This window comes from Apodemus sylvaticus, chromosome 4, assembly GCF_947179515.1.
Source record: "Apodemus sylvaticus chromosome 4, mApoSyl1.1, whole genome shotgun sequence".
Classification (NCBI taxonomy): Eukaryota; Metazoa; Chordata; class Mammalia; order Rodentia; family Muridae; genus Apodemus; species Apodemus sylvaticus.
Genome location: NC_067475.1, coordinates 19,293,463 through 19,311,988, shown reverse-complemented (window position 1 = coordinate 19,311,988; position 18,526 = coordinate 19,293,463). Strand labels below are relative to the sequence as shown.

The 18,526-nt window shown below is 38.6% G+C and overlaps 1 protein-coding gene and 1 long non-coding RNA gene across 7 annotated transcripts in view; both read right to left on the bottom strand.

Annotated features, from left to right (window-relative positions):
- Positions 1 to 18,526, bottom strand: part of LOC127682613 (guanylate-binding protein 1-like) — a 248,504-nt gene that overhangs the window by 31,422 nt on the left and 198,556 nt on the right. The window contains exon 1 of one of the 6 annotated variants that reach the window (XM_052179091.1): positions 8,788 to 8,822. The exons of 3 other annotated variants lie outside the window; for them this stretch is intronic. In XM_052179091.1, coding sequence (XP_052035051.1) covers positions 8,788 to 8,815 — 28 coding nt within the window. In that variant the 5' untranslated portion in view covers positions 8,816 to 8,822. Of the gene's footprint in view, positions 1 to 6,620; positions 6,639 to 6,674; positions 6,722 to 8,787; positions 8,823 to 18,526 lie in introns of those variants that run through there. 2 more of the 6 variants (XM_052179096.1, XM_052179099.1) reach the window with 2 other exon arrangements.
- Positions 11,957 to 15,044, bottom strand: LOC127682619 (uncharacterized). The gene is made up of 3 exons (XR_007977406.1): positions 14,827 to 15,044; positions 12,427 to 12,602; positions 11,957 to 12,239 (listed from the first exon to the last, which is right to left on the bottom strand). It is a non-coding gene; the product is annotated as an uncharacterized LOC127682619 (long non-coding RNA).

The following is an 18,526-nucleotide window of genomic DNA, read 5'->3' as shown; positions in this document are numbered from 1 at the left end:
GGGTAGCACTTAAATCAAGATCAGATAATCTATTTAAACAGTTCTAAAACCTTAAGTAAATAGAAGCAGTTATTAAAACTCTCTTAATAAAAAGAAAGAAAGAAAAGAAGTGAAAAAGAAAAAGAAAAATGTCCAGATGTTATTAGTGCAGAATTATAAGTATACCAGACTTTCATAGAAGAGGTAATACCAATACTCCTCATGCTATTGCACAAAGGAGAAACAGAAAGAACATTACCAAATGCATTCTATGTGGCCACATCCTGAAACCTAAAACATACAAAGACTCAACAAAGTAAGAGAACTTCATACCAATTATTGAGAAAAAAATACTCAATAAAATACATGCAAAATGAGTCAAAAAACACATCAAAAACATCATTCACCATGATCAAGTAGTCATCATCCCAGGGATGCAGAAATGGTAAAATTTATGAAAATCAATCAATGTAATCTACTCTATAAATAAACTAAAAAGAAAAATAAATTGCATGATCATCTCACTAGAAGCTAAAAAAGTCTTTGACAAAAATCTAATACCCCTTCATATTAAAAGTCATGGAGATATCAAGGATTTAAGGTTCATGCCTAATCATAACTAAAATAATATACAGCAAGCCAATAATTATCATAAAATTAAATATAAGAAACTGAAATTAATATCACTAAAAATATGGAAAGAATAAGGCTGCCCATTCTCTCCCCATCTATTTAATATAGTTCTAACAAGAGCAATAAGACAACTAAAGGAGATCATGGGGATACAAATTGGAAAGGAAGAAGTCAAAGTATCACTGTTCTCAGGTGATATGATAGTATACATAAACAACTGCTGAAATTCTACCAGAGAACTCCTATACTGATAAATACTTTCACCAAAGTGGTGGCTAGATACAAAATCAACTAAACAAAAAAATAATTAGTACTTTTTTATACAAATGATATACATGGGCTGAGAAAGAAATTAGGAAAAGAACACCTGTTACAATAGCAACAAATAATATAAAATATTTTGATGTAACTCTAACCAAACAAGTGAAAAAAAAAACAAGCAAGTGAAGACATATATGACAAGAACTTCAAGTCCCTGCAGGAAGATATTAAAAGATGGAATGATCTCCCCTACATAGGGATCAGTAGGATTAACATACATAGTGAAAATGACCATCTTAACAAAAACAATCCCCAGAGCAGGTGTCAGATCCTTTCAATGGTTCTGTGTAAGTCAGTCCTACACTTCCTTTTCTGTTTCTATAGTTCGGATGAATCATAGATTTTCTTTTATGCTTTCTTTCAAATCTCTAATTATATTTTGTGTGTGTGTTCATTTATTTGTTGTTTTTTTTTTATTAAAATAGTCTAACATCTCTCAGACTTCCCTTAACCTTGATATATAGTCAATAATGAATTTGTATTTTTGATCCTCCTGCATCTATTCCTGCAAAACTAAGATTATAGGTTTTCACAGCTGTACCAGTTCATGTGGTGCTGGGATCAAACTAACAACTTGGTGAATGCTAGTAAATCACTCTAATATCTGACCAAAATCCCTGGCCAGTTAGCTGCCTGACTGCATGGTATTCTCTATTACAAACCTCAGGGGGGAAACCCACATTAAATTATCCAAATACAAACAATTTAACCCACTCCAAAAATGAATTTTTCCTCCTGATATTACTTTCTCAAGAAATAATACAAGAATGAAGAGCTTCAGTCTGAAGTGACATATTTGTAGTTCCTTCTTGGACCTACCATACTGTCATATTTTATTATAATGGAAACTTTTATATATGGCATCAAAATATATTACCTTCCATGTCACCTTGACAGTTTTATTGCCATAATTTTGTTCTAACCCAATGACCACTTAATTTTCTTCAAGTGTTATGTCTATAAATTGGAGACCTTCCTACAGAACTTGGAACCAATCGTACATTCCTACCATCATGTTCTGCTCTATCAGGACATCCCCACTGTATCATGACTCCACAGCTCTCATGCACTCTCTTCTTTCAGTCATATAACTTTTACTTTACTGACGTTGGAAAGTCATGTCTTGCCTTAGGTTTCACTCTGTTGTTTTAGTTCAATGTGTTATTGATCTTTTGTGATTTTGAGTTAACCTATTCATTAGTAGGGAACCATGAGCAAATAGGAATTGTTTCTCAGGCTACATTGAATTCTGGTGATTTCCCCTCCCTTTTGCTATTACAAATATGAGATTGTGAGAAATAGATTTAATTCCCAACTAAAGTCCGACATGAGAGACATGCATTATATTTTCAGCAATATGAACAAATGGTGTTTGGTCTGGTTTGAAGTGGCTTTGTCAGTATTCTACAAGGAGCAGAAGACCAAATAAAAGGTAGAAGGGATGATTTATAACTGCCATTGACTATGATGCCACCAGACAGAGTCTTGACACCAGAATAGCTGAAGATATATGAAGTGAGTTTTTCAAGTTGTTCTACAAATTCTTTATTCAGCTCCTCCTCCTGCATCAACTCTAGTTTGTGAAGTTGCTTCCTGTCAGCAGGACTGTCGAAGATGAAGTACTTCCTCTTTAGGAAGAACTTCCTGATACACAGTCATAGGTCATTAAATCTTTTGTTTTCTCATCAGTTCCTTAAGGAAAGATAAATTAGATGCAGTAAACTTCAAAGTAATTCTTTAAAATATAGGACTCTTTTAATAATATAACTTTCCCAAAGCAAGGGGGTAATGTGGGAAGCCGTCCTGAGCTATTCAGATTTAATGCTTAGTCATGGCCCTAAGGTGGTGGCTGCTAAAATTTCAGAATAATTAACTAGAACCTCCACCATGAGCTGTCCCATGGGAGAGAGCTCCCATGGGGGGGAGCTCTCCCCCATGTGCGAGAAGATTCCCGAGAATACCACAAGATGTTCCTGCCCTAACCATGGAATATTCCTGCCAGTGTTAACTCCTCCGGGTGTCCCCACCAGATGACCACTTCGCTTCCTGCTTCAATCACTAGGGGTGTCTCCGCCCTTCCCTCCTTTGTTCTTGTGTGAAGGTCAATTCCTTCTCTGTAAGCCTTAAAACTCGTTTACCTCCCCGACATTAAATGAGGCCTTGATACAACCCAGACTGACTTTGCCTTTCTTAGTGTGCTTGGCTTCCTTTCTCTCTTCCCCCCATTTTTGACCCCCAGGTAGTACCTCTTTGAGACCCTGGAATAACTGGACCTGCTGGATGGGTCAGGGTAATATCTAATGTGAAATGAGGAAAATGAAAACAAAAGGAATAAAAAAGAACAGGCCTTCATCTAAGAATCTGTAGATAGTACAGTTCAACTGCAGCCTAGCTTTGTTTTCCTTTCCCATAGCAGCACTGAGGAAAGCATCATTACAGGGTCAAGAATTTTACCAGGAATAAAGAAATGATACTTATGCTATTGTTACCATGATAACCAAACTTCCATTTTGTTCATTTATCTGGTCTCAGAGCCAGTGAACTAGTCAGGTACTCATCAGGAGTTATAGACCTTCCATTAACTTCCAGCTCCAGGGGGGGAAAAAATCTCTCAGAGTCCACACAAAGACAGGAAAGAAGCCTACAAAGTTAGCTGACTTGTCTATATCACTCTGATCAGGGGAGGACTTTGATTTGGTTAGAGCAGTCAGTTCTGTCACATAGCTGGCATGCTCAGTTAAGAAAACTACTGGGAAAGCATTTTATGTTGTGGATACCAAAACTACCCCTTAAATATAACATATTTATTTGTTAGTTTATTCATTTTCAGAAGTTACTTGGTCACAAATATCTATTTTATGTCTTCTATGGAAAAAGCACTTTCCCTGGGACAAACATTTAGAATAAGCAAAAGAATGCCAATACTAGAGTTTATAGCATACTTAAGAGGATAGCCAATAAGTGCATGAATAATATTCAAAAATCCTCAAATATTGCTAAAATAGTAAAACAGAAAAATAAACTTGCCCAAGTAATAGTCAGTCAATGCATGGATCTCCTTGGGATGCTTGCACAATGTATTCTTCAAAGGCTACTTGTGCTCTGCGAAATTCTAGGTTATCAAAAGTCCAAACATGAAAGGTTTAACAGAAGAGTGTTCCAAATAAAGTTACATCACTTGTAAACACTTAAACAGGAAAATGCGGTTGTATATTGAGTAAAATTCATGCTTGCTAGTGTGGTGGGGCAGCACTTCCAAAAGATATACATGTAGCACATTAAGTTAGACAGACCTTAGCCTTCAGTTTGATTTGCACTAAACGGAAGGTACTTTGTGTAGAGAAGATAAAGCACAATATCATTTCTGAAGGTCATACTGGCTGGCATTGTACTTGATAATCAAGGGTATAAGAAAAGAAGCATTTGGCAGTTGACATGACCAAGAGGAGAAAAGCTTAGACTAAAGTTTGTCATGAAAAGTATGTAGAGATGGAGGGGGTGGTATGCAGATATTATGATCTGGCTCCCTATTTTGTTCTTGATTTGGTCAATACAAAAGGCCAGGAGCCCATTTCTGGGTGGAAGGGACAGGAAGAAAAGGAATTACAGGAAAAGGGAAGGGACTTTACATCCAGGTTTGGAAGGAGAAGCACAAAAGAGTGATATCAGATCTTGGGGAAGCTCGAACCAACAGCCTCTATCACCAGTAGATAGCCAAGCAGGTTGTAAGAAGCTAGCTGACATGAGTCATTAAGCTTAGGGCAGAAAGAGAGATGAAAAGAAAAAATTATTAAGCACACATATTTCCTAGCAAGAAGTACTTCAATACAGCAATTGTGCTAGTAGGCAAATTCTAAAGTAATAAAGCTGTCTGAGTGTTTTTGATTGTGCAAAAGTGAGTAAAGAGAGAAGCCTTCTTGGTACTGACAGCTTGGTAAAGTTAAGCCTAGAGGAACAAAAGGGAACTGGGAAAGGCTAGAGTGCAGGCAGTAGCTTCAGGGTCCCAGCCACCTGGGAAATGTGGTAGCATGTTTTTAAAACTACACACAACATAGGGAATATGTCAGTCTAGAGAAATAGCTTTTCTAAGGCAGATGACAATAATAGAATAATGACTCCTTGTGTTTAGGAAATGGTTTTATTAAGTGATTTCTATGTTTTAATCTGAGCAATTGCAAAAATGTATTAAAACATTAATACAATTAGAAACATGGATGAAGGAGGGATTTTGTGAATTTTGATTTAAATCGTCTCTAAGATACCTACATGTGGTGTTCCATCAGCAGCTAAATGTGAAAGGCTGAATGTGGCTGTAACTATAGATAGATACTTGATGACAGCTGACACATAGGTGCTCCAGAAGCCCTTGAGGCACAGTGACACTCCCTAGAGAGAAAGTAAACCTAGGCTATCAGAGGCACAGTGACAAGAGTCATACATTAAGAAGACACAAGAAAAAGAGAATGTAAACAGAAAAGGTTTGTTGTTGTGGTGGATGAAATACTGGATAACTTAGAAACTCTAGAGCTAAGAGTCAAATTATGCAGAAAGGAGGCAGAGTTAGACTCATGGCATCTGCCAAGAAAACAATACAATAGTCCTGGATTTCAATGTTTGAAGTTATGTTTATTGAAATTTAGCACACTTTGATAATGATCTAGACAAGGTAAGAGAAGGATGAATACAGTGTGAGAAGGGGAGGGAGCAGGAACATCAGGTATGGATGAGTGCCTTTTGGCCAAAAAAATATTGTATCCAGTGGATGTTTGAAAAAAAGACTAGGAAGTTGCTGTTCTATGAGAGCCTGAGCTTCAGAATCTCTTGTCTTCGTTTTACTGGCATAAGAATCACAGCACGCAGCATGATCTAAATAGGAAGCATAGCTGTGTCTCCTACAGTTCCATGACATGCAAAGTTTGATGATAAGATAAACCCAAACAAACAGTACCTTCAAGCACCTGAGAGATTAGTAGGAAGCATTTCCTCCCACACATTAACTGGGAAGTTAGATGGAAACACTTACAGATGCTGGCAGGACTGGTGCTTTGCAAGGACATAGTTTTAACTGATCTTGAAGATTTAAAAGATGTGGAATATTAAGGCAGAAATGGATGTTCTGAGCCGTATGTGACTCTGTTGAAAGGCCAGGAAAGGTTGAACATGTGGTAGAATTGAGGTGAACTTGGTAAAGAGAAAAGGATTTCCCAAATCCCTTAGATTTGCTATTTCAATTGTGGTGGTAGAAAGAGAATGGCCTTACCTGCTGGTTCACCTGCTGAAATAATGGAGCTATTCCTTCTAGGTTTAGGATCTCTTGATGAGCTTTCAGGATAAATATTACTGATTGCATTCAGTGGGCAGTCAGGATATTACTAACATTTAGAGATAATGATATTACTGATTACTGAGAACATTGATGCTGATTAATATTGAGGATTTGGGTAAGTGCAAGATATTGATCCAGATAGGGATTCTATTAGCAGTGTACCACTCTGTCTAGGACAACATATGATATAAGACATTTTAAATGGTTCTGGAAAATTAGGCAAACTCACGTGAGGAATATCAGGGGATTTGTTAATGAGAGACTTAAAATACTGAGGTCCTTGCCTGGCTTTCTATCTGATGTTATAAAGACACTGTTTTTTCAAGGTTTAGGACTATGCTAGGGCACACCGAAAGAATACTGCAGCTGGTCCATGACCTGCTGGTTGATGGTTCCTCTGCTGTTGTACATGAAGGTGCTGCTGAGGAGGACTGCCAAGGCAAAGATCCAAGAGTCGTTCTGGTTGTCACTGTATAGGCCAGTGAATGAGGAAGAGTGACTAAGAGACTTTCCATCAACTCAGGTAGGCAAAGATGGCCTTCATCTGTTCCCCAACAGCTATGACATCAAAGATGAGTCATTTCTACTACATAGCAATTTCCTACATGTACAATGATTTTATGAATCTTCAACTCATGCTGTGTAATTCAAACACAACAATGTATATGCACGTGTGTGAGAGCATGAAGGACATCCACACTTAGAAGTCATAATGTTGGTCAGTTACTAAAATCTAAACAGACATGCTGGATTTCTCTCACAGGACATGTTATGGTAAGGGCCATTTTAGCACTTGGGAAAATAAGGTCTTTCAATAAGAGTTTTCTTTGTCTCATATTGGGAAGAATAGTGATGTGATCCTCCATGAAAAAAGATGTTATTGCTAATTGCGGTGGTTTGAAATAAATTAAAACTAGCGCTATTGCAAATTCTGGTGGATTGCATGAGAATGGCCCCATAGGCTTATATTTTTAAATGCTTTGCCATCATGAATGGAGTGGAAATGTTTGGAAGAATTAGAACGATTAGTAGGTGTGGCCTCACAGAAGAAAGTATGTCATTAGGGATAGGATTTAAGGTTTCAAAAGCCAGTGCCAGTCTCTCTGCATCTCCCCTACCCCTCTTTTCTTGCCTTTTCTCCCATCCCCTCTCTCTCCTACTACTTATGGATTAAGATGTATCTCTCAGCTGCTGTTCTAGCACCATGACTGCTAATTCTAGTGCCATGCTCTCTACCATGATGATAATAAGCTAAGCTCCTGAAACAGATGAATGTTTGCTTAATGCTTTACAAAAATAATAGTTTCTCTGGTTATCGTATCTCATCATGGAAATAGAGCACAACCTAAAACATAAGGTTTTTTTAAATTGATTAATGTTTTACATTAAATATTTTATACCCACCCCCATGCCAGTATAACTTCTGACTGTCCCAACTCCCCTACATGCTTCCCAGCCCCACCCCACCTGACTTCTAAACTCCCTGGGGCCTCCTGTCTCTTGAGGGTGAGGTGCATCATCTCTGAATGAACCCAGACATGGCAGTCCTCTACTGTATGTAAAACATAAGTTTTATATTATTTTCCTCTCATTGACAGTGGTATGTAGAAGTTACAATTCTTATCAGTTTCATAGCCTCACACTTAGGTATGTTCAGAAAATGTATATTTAAATTTAGAGACACCATTAAAAGTCTCAACAAAACATGGTGTGATGATATAAAAGAAAAATGGCAAAAAATGTCAGTTATTCTTATAAAGGCTGATTCTCTGTAAACCAGTTGACTTTAGTGTCAATTTTTGGTTCCTATGTCAGATAAGTGATACACTAATTTGATGCTTCAGAACTATAAATGAAGATTGGGTGTAGACTATTGATTCACCATGAGTAAAGTTGAAGGATTATGTTGTACCTTCTGTATGTCTTCCAGGCCCTCCTTTTCAAGCAGAACCAGGGTGTGTACTGGTTTCTGGGGATGAGGCATGCACCACATCCAGATGATCTTGGTGTGAGCCTGCACAGTGTAGCTCAGGGAGAGAAGCCTGCAGTGTAGGAATGAGATGGAGAGATAAACAGCACATACTTCCTGAAATGTCATTGGAATGAACATATTTACCATTTACAGGAGAACAACCAGTTACAAGTATTGGTTTTGATTACAAACCAGGATCAGGAAGGGCAGAACATCCAATGCTGATTATCATTTGTTTCCACCTGAGATGTCAGTGGACTCTTGCTCATCCTATGAATATTCTAACAAGTATTCTGTAATTCATCATAAAGTAATTTGACTGTTTCTATTAATTTATTATTTCTTCAACTATGACAGGCTTACACCTTTAAAACATGTGATGGCATTGTGGGAGGAAGTATTGAGAAGACTAATTTAGAAAATCAAACCCACTGAGGGACACAAAGCATCCCTCATCACCTGAGTCTCTGAATTGTTTCTCCTCACATTTGCTTTCTGCATGCTAACAGTGGACATGGGCCAGGGAGCTGAGCAGAGCTTTGCTGATAGCACTCACCCTTCTGCTTTCCAGTCAGCTTATTCATCAGATAGGATTTGTCTGTGTGGTAGAAGCTCACTATTGCTACCACTGCCACAGGCTTTTCTATAGCAGACAGGATCTCCAGAGCTTCTGGAGTTCTTGATGAGGCACATGGATTTCTGAGGCCATTTCCAGAGTACTTTTATGTTTGCAGGAAAAGATAAAATGGGAAATATTCTGAAAGCATAGCAAAATGATAGAAACCAGAACAGTCTTTTTTTTTTTAATTTCATAGTTAATGTGTGCTTATACTTTTAAATCACTAATTTGCTATTCTTCTTTTAAAAATCTTCTATCCATATATACAAGTCTAAGACATAATAGATATGTTTCTTTGCAATTGCTTTACTTGATTACCTTCTGCCCCACAGTGTGTATGTGCTGTAACTTGTATCTTGGAAAAAAAATTGTATCTTTCCTTTCTTTCTCAAAATGTATTGCAGAATGCTTTCTCTCTGCTTTCAGTATGTGTAACCCATTACTTTATACTCATCTCTATTTCATTTATTCTAATCCTTTAGCCCATTCACTGATGGGTTTTTTCCCTACTTAAATACATTTTTTTCTCCATTCAGGGCCCTGAGCTGCTCTGCTAAATCCCTGTAGTCAAGAGCACAGTGAACACAGTGTTTTTTCCTGGAAGGAACTCTGGGAAAGTTATCGAATCACCACAGTTGGTGCTGCAGTAACTTTTGCTCTGAATATTATTCCAAGTGAAAACAAATCACCAGAAGACTCACATCAGAATTTAAAATGAGAGCAGAAAAACCACAGACTCTCAACTGATGCATGGCACTAAGGTATCCGAATGATATCAGATCTGTTGTGAGCAACCCTCAATTCTAGGTAAGTATGACATGAATGTATTTCATCCTTTGAAAGTAAATAATGGACAGCCAAAAGTGCCACAGCCATCAATATTTCTATTAAACCCAGTTGAAAATAGGAAATTTCAAGACAAATGAAAGTTCAAGTAATTCATTGCAAATAAGCTAGAAGAGCTGAAAATTCTTGAAGGAGTACTATCCACAGAGGAATAAGAGAAGAGGAGAAGGGAGGAAGAAGAGATGATGGAGAAGCAGAAACAACTTCACATAAGAGAACACAGGAAGGCTGGAAAGATGGCTCAGTAGGTAAGAGCACCTTCTGCTCTTCCCTTGGTCCTGAGTTCAATTCCCAGCAACCACATGGTGGCTCACACCCATCTGTAAAGAGATCTGGCGCCCTCTTCTGGTTCATCTGAAGACAGCTACAGTGTACTTACATATAATAAATAAATCTTAAAAAAAAAAAAAAGAACACAGGAAGAAACATAGTTCATGGAAGCTGAAGGTAAGTAAAAAAAATTAATCTTACCCAACCCTGAACACCCATCTCTGTGGGGAGGCCAAAAGAGCTGTCAATTAGGTCATGAACTAGAACAGCAAATAAAATCATGAATAACAGCAAAAACCTATGACCTTAAATGAAAATTTCCTTGGTCTGCTAGTTAAGAAACAGACTGAATGAATGGACAAAACATACACAACAACAAAAAACTCAAACAAAAACCCAATGTTCCACCACTGGAAAATGGCTCAGGGGTTAAGAAACTTGTTACTCTTTAGGAGTTTGGGGGTTGACTCCCCAGCATCCATATCAGGCAACTAACAATCTTGTAGTCTGTCACTTTCAGACTACAATTCCCTCTTCTAGTTTATTCAGGCATGGACACACACGTACATACACATGTACACACACACACACACACACACACACACACACACACATATATATATGTATATGTATATATATATATATATATATATATATATATATGGCTTACATACATACTTATGCACATAAACATAAAAAATAACAAAAAAAATCACCTTTAAAGCCTAAAATGCTGAACTTGCATAGCCTGTCCAAATAAAACCCTAATCATGTAAAAATTAACCACAAAATTCACAAATGGAATTACATAAAACTAAAACACTTTCGCACATTGACAGAGACTGGTAACAGAGTGAACAGACAACCTTCAGAATGGGAAAAAGATCATTGCCAGGTGTGCCTCAGAGCATAATATCCAGAAAAATAAACACAAACATGAACACAAAAATGTGGATCCATCAAGGAACCGAATAGTCAAATCTCAAAAGAAACACAAATGACAATAATAATAACATAATAATAATAACAACAATAATACTTTTTAAAGTGTTCAGCATCCTTAGCCTTCAGAGAAAGGCAAATTACGCCTCTATTGAAATTGTCTCCCTCCCCAGTCATAAAGAAAGTTAATGACAAAAGGTTATCATAAAGAAAGTAAATGACAAAGAGTGGCTTGTGTTTGCTTTAGCATTTATCACTGCTAGTTTGCTTCACATGAATCTAGCAGAGTTCCAGGCCTGCCTTGCCCTGCTTCCTGTATCTTCAGGGAACAGGGCAGAGACTCTGTCATGTTTCTGGATCAGAACCTTTCCCTATGAACAGCAATGGACCCAGGAAGCTAACAAGGTGAGAGTTTGGACTCTTTAAAATTCTTTTTATTTCTGTGTATGTGGGTTTAGCATGCATTTGTGGTGCCCACAAAGGACAGAAGGAGTTGTCAAATCACCTGGAGCTGGAGCTGCAACAGGTATAAACTGCCCAACTTGCATGTTGGGAACCAATCTTGAGAGTCCTTTAAAGTGCTGAGCCATCTCTGGAATCCTGGTAGTTTTTATTTTTACTGGACTTGTATCCCCACAAAACAGGAAGAAATCAATAATGATGGTCCAGAAAAGGTATCTGCAGAAAAATGGATAACCTCCTGAGATTTTTGTGGGAGGAGTATCTGTTTTGACATGTTCCAAGTTGCCAGAGGTTTGCAAACCTCATTTTTCAAGAGGTGTATGAACTGGCAACTGTGTGAGCTAGTTTGTGTGAGAATCTTAGAGCAACAAAGATTATTTAAAGTATAGTCAACGCTGAACCCCTCCACCCCCAACCTCTGTGTACTCCACTGCCTGATACCTGTCCCGACCCGTGGGACCTAGTTATTCGGGGAGCCGAGGGGAACCCAAGCCTGAAAGAGAAACGGGCCGGGAGAAAAAGGAGCAAGGCCAAGCAAAAGGGGGGTCTTGTCAAAGCCTCTTTAATGAAAAGGAAAACGCCTGGTTTTGCACACTCCGTAAGAGGAAGTAGGGAGGGGCTGAGGGGGATGCTAAAAGCACAGAAGGAGGAAAGGTCATCCTGGACAGATGCTGGCTGTGGCTTCCAGCAGCTTTTCTGGAATGCTGGTTTCACCTAGACAACCCCAGGTGTTCTGCCAGGATGAGAACCAGTTGATCAGCCTTGTGTGAAGAAGGGGGTTGTTCAGCTGTAAACTGCATGGTCAGTGAACTCTCAAGGTGAGAGCTGTTGAAGGTCTGTTTTCCCAGAGTTTGGTCTCCAACAGATACCTATTAATGGAGCACAGCAAAAACAATGAATCTGACAGCTTACATTCCCCCAACACAAACTCTGGATACTAAAGACCCTGAGCAACATCAGCCTCCTGTGGAGCAGTTACCAGGATTCATTAGAATCCTGGAAGCCTTTCCCACAGTTCTTTCCCAGCCCTGTCTCACCTGGAGCAGAAATCCTTACCTTTGGGTAGAACTTAGGAAGTGAAGAAAGGCACATGTTGTCTTCCCTCCTGAATCAGGATGCTCTGATGGGTGCCTTCTGCACCTGGTGCTTAATCACTTTGGCCGTCCAGTTTCCTTGGAGGTCCAGAGCATTAGCAAAAGTTTTCTGCCCAGGCAGTTAAATTAGAGCTATTTCTGCAATCACAGTTATAAAAAAGAGAGTGAAATTAGAAGTACTTGGTATACCTAAATCATCAGCTAAATTCAAAGAGAATGTTTGTTAACAGGTTATTACAAGGTTTATCAGGACTTTGCAGCTGAGGAGTTCTAAGAAAGGTCTGGTCATTAGGGGTGGGAAGCTAGATTTGAAGCCATAAAGCACAGCCCATGTTTGTGCGGCGATTTGAGAAACTCAGGAATGAGATTGTCTTATCTGATATTATTTTGGGTTCATTTGCTTTGGATACTAAACTTACAGTGGACTTAATTACGCATGTTTACCAATCTAAGGCTATAAGCTCTCTGAGTCAATACCCCAGTTTATATAATTCTGAATCCTTCAAACCTAACCCATGTCCTAAATGTTGATATTGGAGAACTAACCGATGATAGTTAAGATAGCTCCCACTTGCACATTCTTGAGATGCATGGGCTTTACATGCCATGTAATTCTCACAAATAATACTCTTGAAACAAATAAATGTAAAGATTAATTAAAATAATAGGGTCACTGAGAAAATCTGACTAGAAGATGTCCCTTAGTGAAAGGTATTAGGATGAAATCAGCACACTCAGCTGTTTGTATGCATTCATCACAGGCTCAACACCACCCTAAATCAAAGGAAAGACAAGAGTCTCCCAAGCACTTGACACCTAGGAAAAAAACACATTAGAATACTGCATTCCTTCATTTTATTTCTCCCTCACCCACCTGTGTCTCCTTTTGTCAGTGTGCTTCCAGTAAACTTTTGGTTTTGCTTTTTTAATTGTTTTTTTTTTTAACTATGTGAATTCTATCTAGCAGTTATCTGGTGCTGTGGAGAGATATTTTGGTTCCTGAATCATCATGAATTTTATCTCTTATTCTTTCCTCCTTCAGATCATTGTTCTTTGTTTCCTTTAAGAGTGTTTATTTCAATTAAAATTTTTCTTTGTTTTCCTCCTTCATCATTGCATTCATTCCCTACTTCTACATTGACTATAAATTATAATATGCCTGAGTTTTTATATGGTTCTTCTGGTTCCTGGAAGAGAAGCTGAGGGACAGATGGGGAAGCAGCAAAAGGAAAAGGCCAGGACAATCTGGTTGCTGATCGAGGCCGAAATTTAATAAATATTAGTCAGTATATAGCTTGGGAAAACCCCTCCCCCCAGACTCCGGGCTGAGTTGGGGGGCGGGGAAGTCAGGTGGCAGTTCTTGGCTCCACTGCTCAAGCAGATGGGTGTGTCACCTGCTTAATTCAGGAATCCATAGACCTGGAGGAACAAAGAACTTCACATTTACTCTGAGCATTCCACCCTAGGTGGAGCAGGATCCTGAACAGCACAGAAATCCCTGCTCAACAAAGGCTGGGAGAAGACCTTGATCAATGTCAATTTCCTACCATGTGGCATGACACCCCACCATGGCTCTGTAAACTGCAGCACATCATGCTACACAAAATAAGACAAATCTCTCATATTTTCTCTCATATGTGTTAGTATTGTATCTGACAGATACAGCATTTATATCATAGAAGTAAGGTGGGGAGGAGACGTAATGGGAAGAAGAAAGTACAATGCTGTGGGAAAGGAAAGAAGCTCCGATAACACAAGGGTTAAAAGATGGACAGATATTGCATGTTCATTTGAAACAAAGGTTTATTAAGACATGTATACATGCATGCATACACAGAGAAAGATGGGGTGAGGGAGAGAGGGAGAGACAGAGAGAAAGAGATATAAAGAGAGACAGAGAGAGGCAGAGAGACAGAGACACACACATACACACACAGAGGAGAGAGACAGAGACACACACACATACACACAGAGGGAGAGAGAGAGAGAGACAGAAACAGAGAGACAGAGAGAGAACAGGGTCAACAAAAGGTAACTATTTAAGACAAGAACAGGGATCTGCTAGAGAGATGGCTCAGTGATTAAGAGCACTGATTGCTTTTCCAGAGGTCCAGAGTTCAATTCACACCAACCACATGGTGGCTCACAACCATTTATAATGGGATTCCATGTCCTCTTCTGGTATGTATGAAGATAGCTACAATGTACTCATGATATATAAAATAAAGAAATAAAATAAAGACGTTTCTAAAAAGAAAAAAGAAAAGGGACCACCTGTAAGAAGAAATAAGTTGGACAAGGGATAAATGTGGGGGGAAATACTGTCATAATTTTTGTTAACTTGATACACATCTACACATACCTGGGAGGAAGGAGTCTCAACTGAGGAAATGACTCCATCAGATTGGTTTGTGGGGCATTGTCTTGCTTTATGATAAATAGAGGAAGGGCCAGCCTACTGTGAGCAGTATCATCCCTAGACAGGTGAGCCTTGTCTGTGTAGAAATGGTCCAAGCAAACAAGGAGAGCAAGACAATAAAAAGCATCCTTCCATGGTCTTTGTTTTTGTTTGTGCCTTGACTTCCCACAGAATTCCCTGAAAAACAGGGCCATAATCTGTAAGGCAAAATAAATCTTTGCTTCCCCAAGTTGCTTTTGTTCAGTGTTTTATCACAGCAATGGAAAAGCAAACTAGAGCATATACAGTGATAAACATTTATGAAAACCTTGAACAAACCCACTCTTTTATATGTTTAAGCAAAAAAACTAATACAATAATATAAATTTGAAAGCAATTCATGCCACAGAGGACAGTTTTAAGAAAAAGAAAACCTGAAAATTCTAAATCCTATACCATTTACCACTTCAGAGAAGTTCCTCAATTCAGCCAGTAAATGATCATGTACAGCGTATGCCTCAATTGTCTTTCCGTCATATTTGTACTTGTATTGATAAAGCTCACAGGACTGCTTCATGAGTTATTCACTATCATATCTGTTCAAGGAGGAAGGTGATTCAGAGACAGGGTGAGTGAAGACTTTGTGTTGTCCAAGAGCTACAACATCAAGCAACTTCATGGGATCCAGAATTACAAATGTACTTGAAAGAAGCCACTGCTCCTCTACTCTATACTGTGAAAGACGGAAAGAGAGAAAAACAACACCCCATGAAGTGAAACAGGATATGCAAGGGGAAAGAGATAATATTACTGAAAATGAAAGCAGACCTAAGTTTCTTACAAACAGATCAAATGCTGGGAAATAGATTGTTTTCTTTAGACCAGTAAAATATGTTTGTATTAGATAACCCAAAATTACTTGCATGCTTGAATGTTTGTGAATCTTGTAGAATTTAAGGGCAAATGAAAGCCAAGTTTCTGTTTTTAAGTTCAAAAGTCTTATTTGTGGGGCTAGAGAGATGGTTCAGGAGTTATGAGCTCTGACTGCTCTTCTGAAGGTCATGAGTTCAAATCCTAGCAATCACATGGTAGCTCACAACCATCCATAACAAGATCTGATTCCCTCTTCTGGAGTGTCTGCAGACTGCTCCAGTGTACTTACATATAATAAATAAATAAATAAATAAATAAATAAATAAACAAATAAATAAAGCTTTAAAAAAAAGAAGTCTTATTTCTGCTGTTTATCTATAGGTATGAGCATCTTGGAGTCCGTTTTCTAAACTATTAAGCACAAATAAAATTCCCCAAAGGCTGAGAAAACCACTGACAGCTTCACAATAACAATGTTTAGGCCCTAGATATTTATATATTTATGATATTTGATATTTATATATATATGATATTATATATATATGATATTTGATATTTATATATATATATGATATCATATATTTATGATATTTGGCCACATTTTGGTTAGCAAGACATCTGCCTTGAGGCAGTGCAACAATCGTATTTCCTGAGGGAAGACCAAGGATCCAGCAGTTGTTCAGTCCAATAGACTGGAGGTCTCAGCAGTCCTATTGGTCTTGGCCTGAGTCAGAAATAGCTTGTAGGAGCATTTGTACTATACTTGGCATCCCATTTTGTAGCTGGGGATTGTTATGACTGTGCTCTGAGTCCAGTCTGAGTGGAAACAAAATCAGCCTTGTTTGCTGGCTCAGCACATTTGTCCTTAACTATAAACTTTTATATAGGAAGAGATTGGTACTGTCACCTAGAAGTTTCACCAACATATCTGTCCTGTCTATAATCATAAGCTCTCATTCTCTCTCTCTCTCTCTCTCTCTCTCTCTCCATCTTATTTTCAGAAATGTTGTTTTTATTTTGAATATATTAAGGTATATTAGTACTAAATATATTAGTTTCAGTGTGTGAAGTTCACTGTGTGTGTGTGTGTGAGCATACATACCATTTACCATCTGCTCTCACCACTCCCAAGGGTACCCACAATGGCTAGTAATCACTTTTCTAGTTTCAGATCAACCAACAACAATGCAGTACTTCATAATACACACACTCTCAAAAAAAAAAAAAAAAAAGGAACAGCGAACTCTGTTGTGCATGAGACCACTTTGGTCAACTTCTCTGTTTTTTATTTCTTGTATTTTAAAATTTGTTGCTTGGCAATGTCATACAACTATATAGTTCATTTTTCTCATACTCATCTCTCCACCATCTTTTGTGCTCCTCTGTCCCCTCCAAGAGTACTTCCCACTTTCATGTCTCTTGTTTGGTTTTTGGTTCTGCTTTATGTCCCACTGGGGTTTGACTGGGGTCACTTAAGTGTCCAAGAACAGGGAAGTTCCCACAGAAGCATAAGTAACCCAGCAGTGGCTACATGACTAAAGGCAAGGTCTTTCTCTCTAGCATCTCTCAACTGCCAATAGGTTTCCAGAATGAGCATTGCCCTGGGGGATCCCATCCTCTACCTGATCATCTATGAGCCCAATCTTTTCTGGACTCTATGTTGGCAACTATAGGTGCTTTGATCTTGTGAGTGTCATGGCCACATCACTGCCATGCCATTTTTCATGGAGCCCATCCTCATGGTATAGCTGTGACATTCTTTGCATCCGAGGCAGCATGACACATGTCAGATAGGAATGTTGCTGATAAAATGATCCTCTCTGCTTGGATGGACAGTGGGAAGTATCATCTATATTCTTGTCACTTGTGGGAGTCTTGCCTGCAATCAATCAGTTCAGCTTCCTAATAATAAAATAATGTTATTTTCTATATTTTAAGGAGAGGACATTTTTTTGTTAAAACTTGTGACTTGCCTGAAATACAAGTCAATTTTCTCTTATTATCTTTTCATTACATATTTTCTTTATTCCATTTCAAATGTTATCCTATTTCTTCATTTCTCCTCCAAAAACCCTCTATCCAATTCCCCCTCCTCCTGCTCACTTTCCAACCTACTCCTGCTTCTCTGCCCTGGAATTCTCCTACACTGGGGTGATGAGCCTTCATAGGACCAAGGGTCTATCCTCTCATCAATGTCTTACAAGGCCATCCTCTGACACATATGCAGCTAGAGCCATGGTTAGCTCCATGTGTACTCTTTGGTTGGTGGTTTAGTCTCTGGAAGCTCTGGGGGTACTAGTTGGATCATCTTGTTCCTCCTATGGGACTGTAAAGCCCTTTAGCTCCTTGGGTCCTTTTTCTAGTTCATCCATTGGGGACCATGTGCTCAGTCCAATGGATGGCTGAGAGCATCCCCCCTCTGTATTTGTCAGCACCAGAAAACCCTCTCTGGAAACAGCTATATCAGGCTCCTTTCAGCAAGAACTTGTTGGCATCCAAAATAGTGTCTGGGTGTGTAACTGTATATGAGATATATCCCTAGGTTGGGCAGTCTCTGGATGGCCTTTCCTTCAGTCTCTGCTCCACACTTTGTCTCTGTATCTCCTCCCATGGATATTTTGTTTCTTCTTCTAAGAAGGACGGAAGTATTTATTCTTTGGTCTTCTTTTATTCTTTGGTCTTCTTTCTACTTGGGCTTCATGTGGTCTGCAAATTATATTTTGGGTGTTCTGAGCTTCTGGGCTAATATCCACTTATCAGTAAGTACATACCATGTTCATTCTTTTGTGAT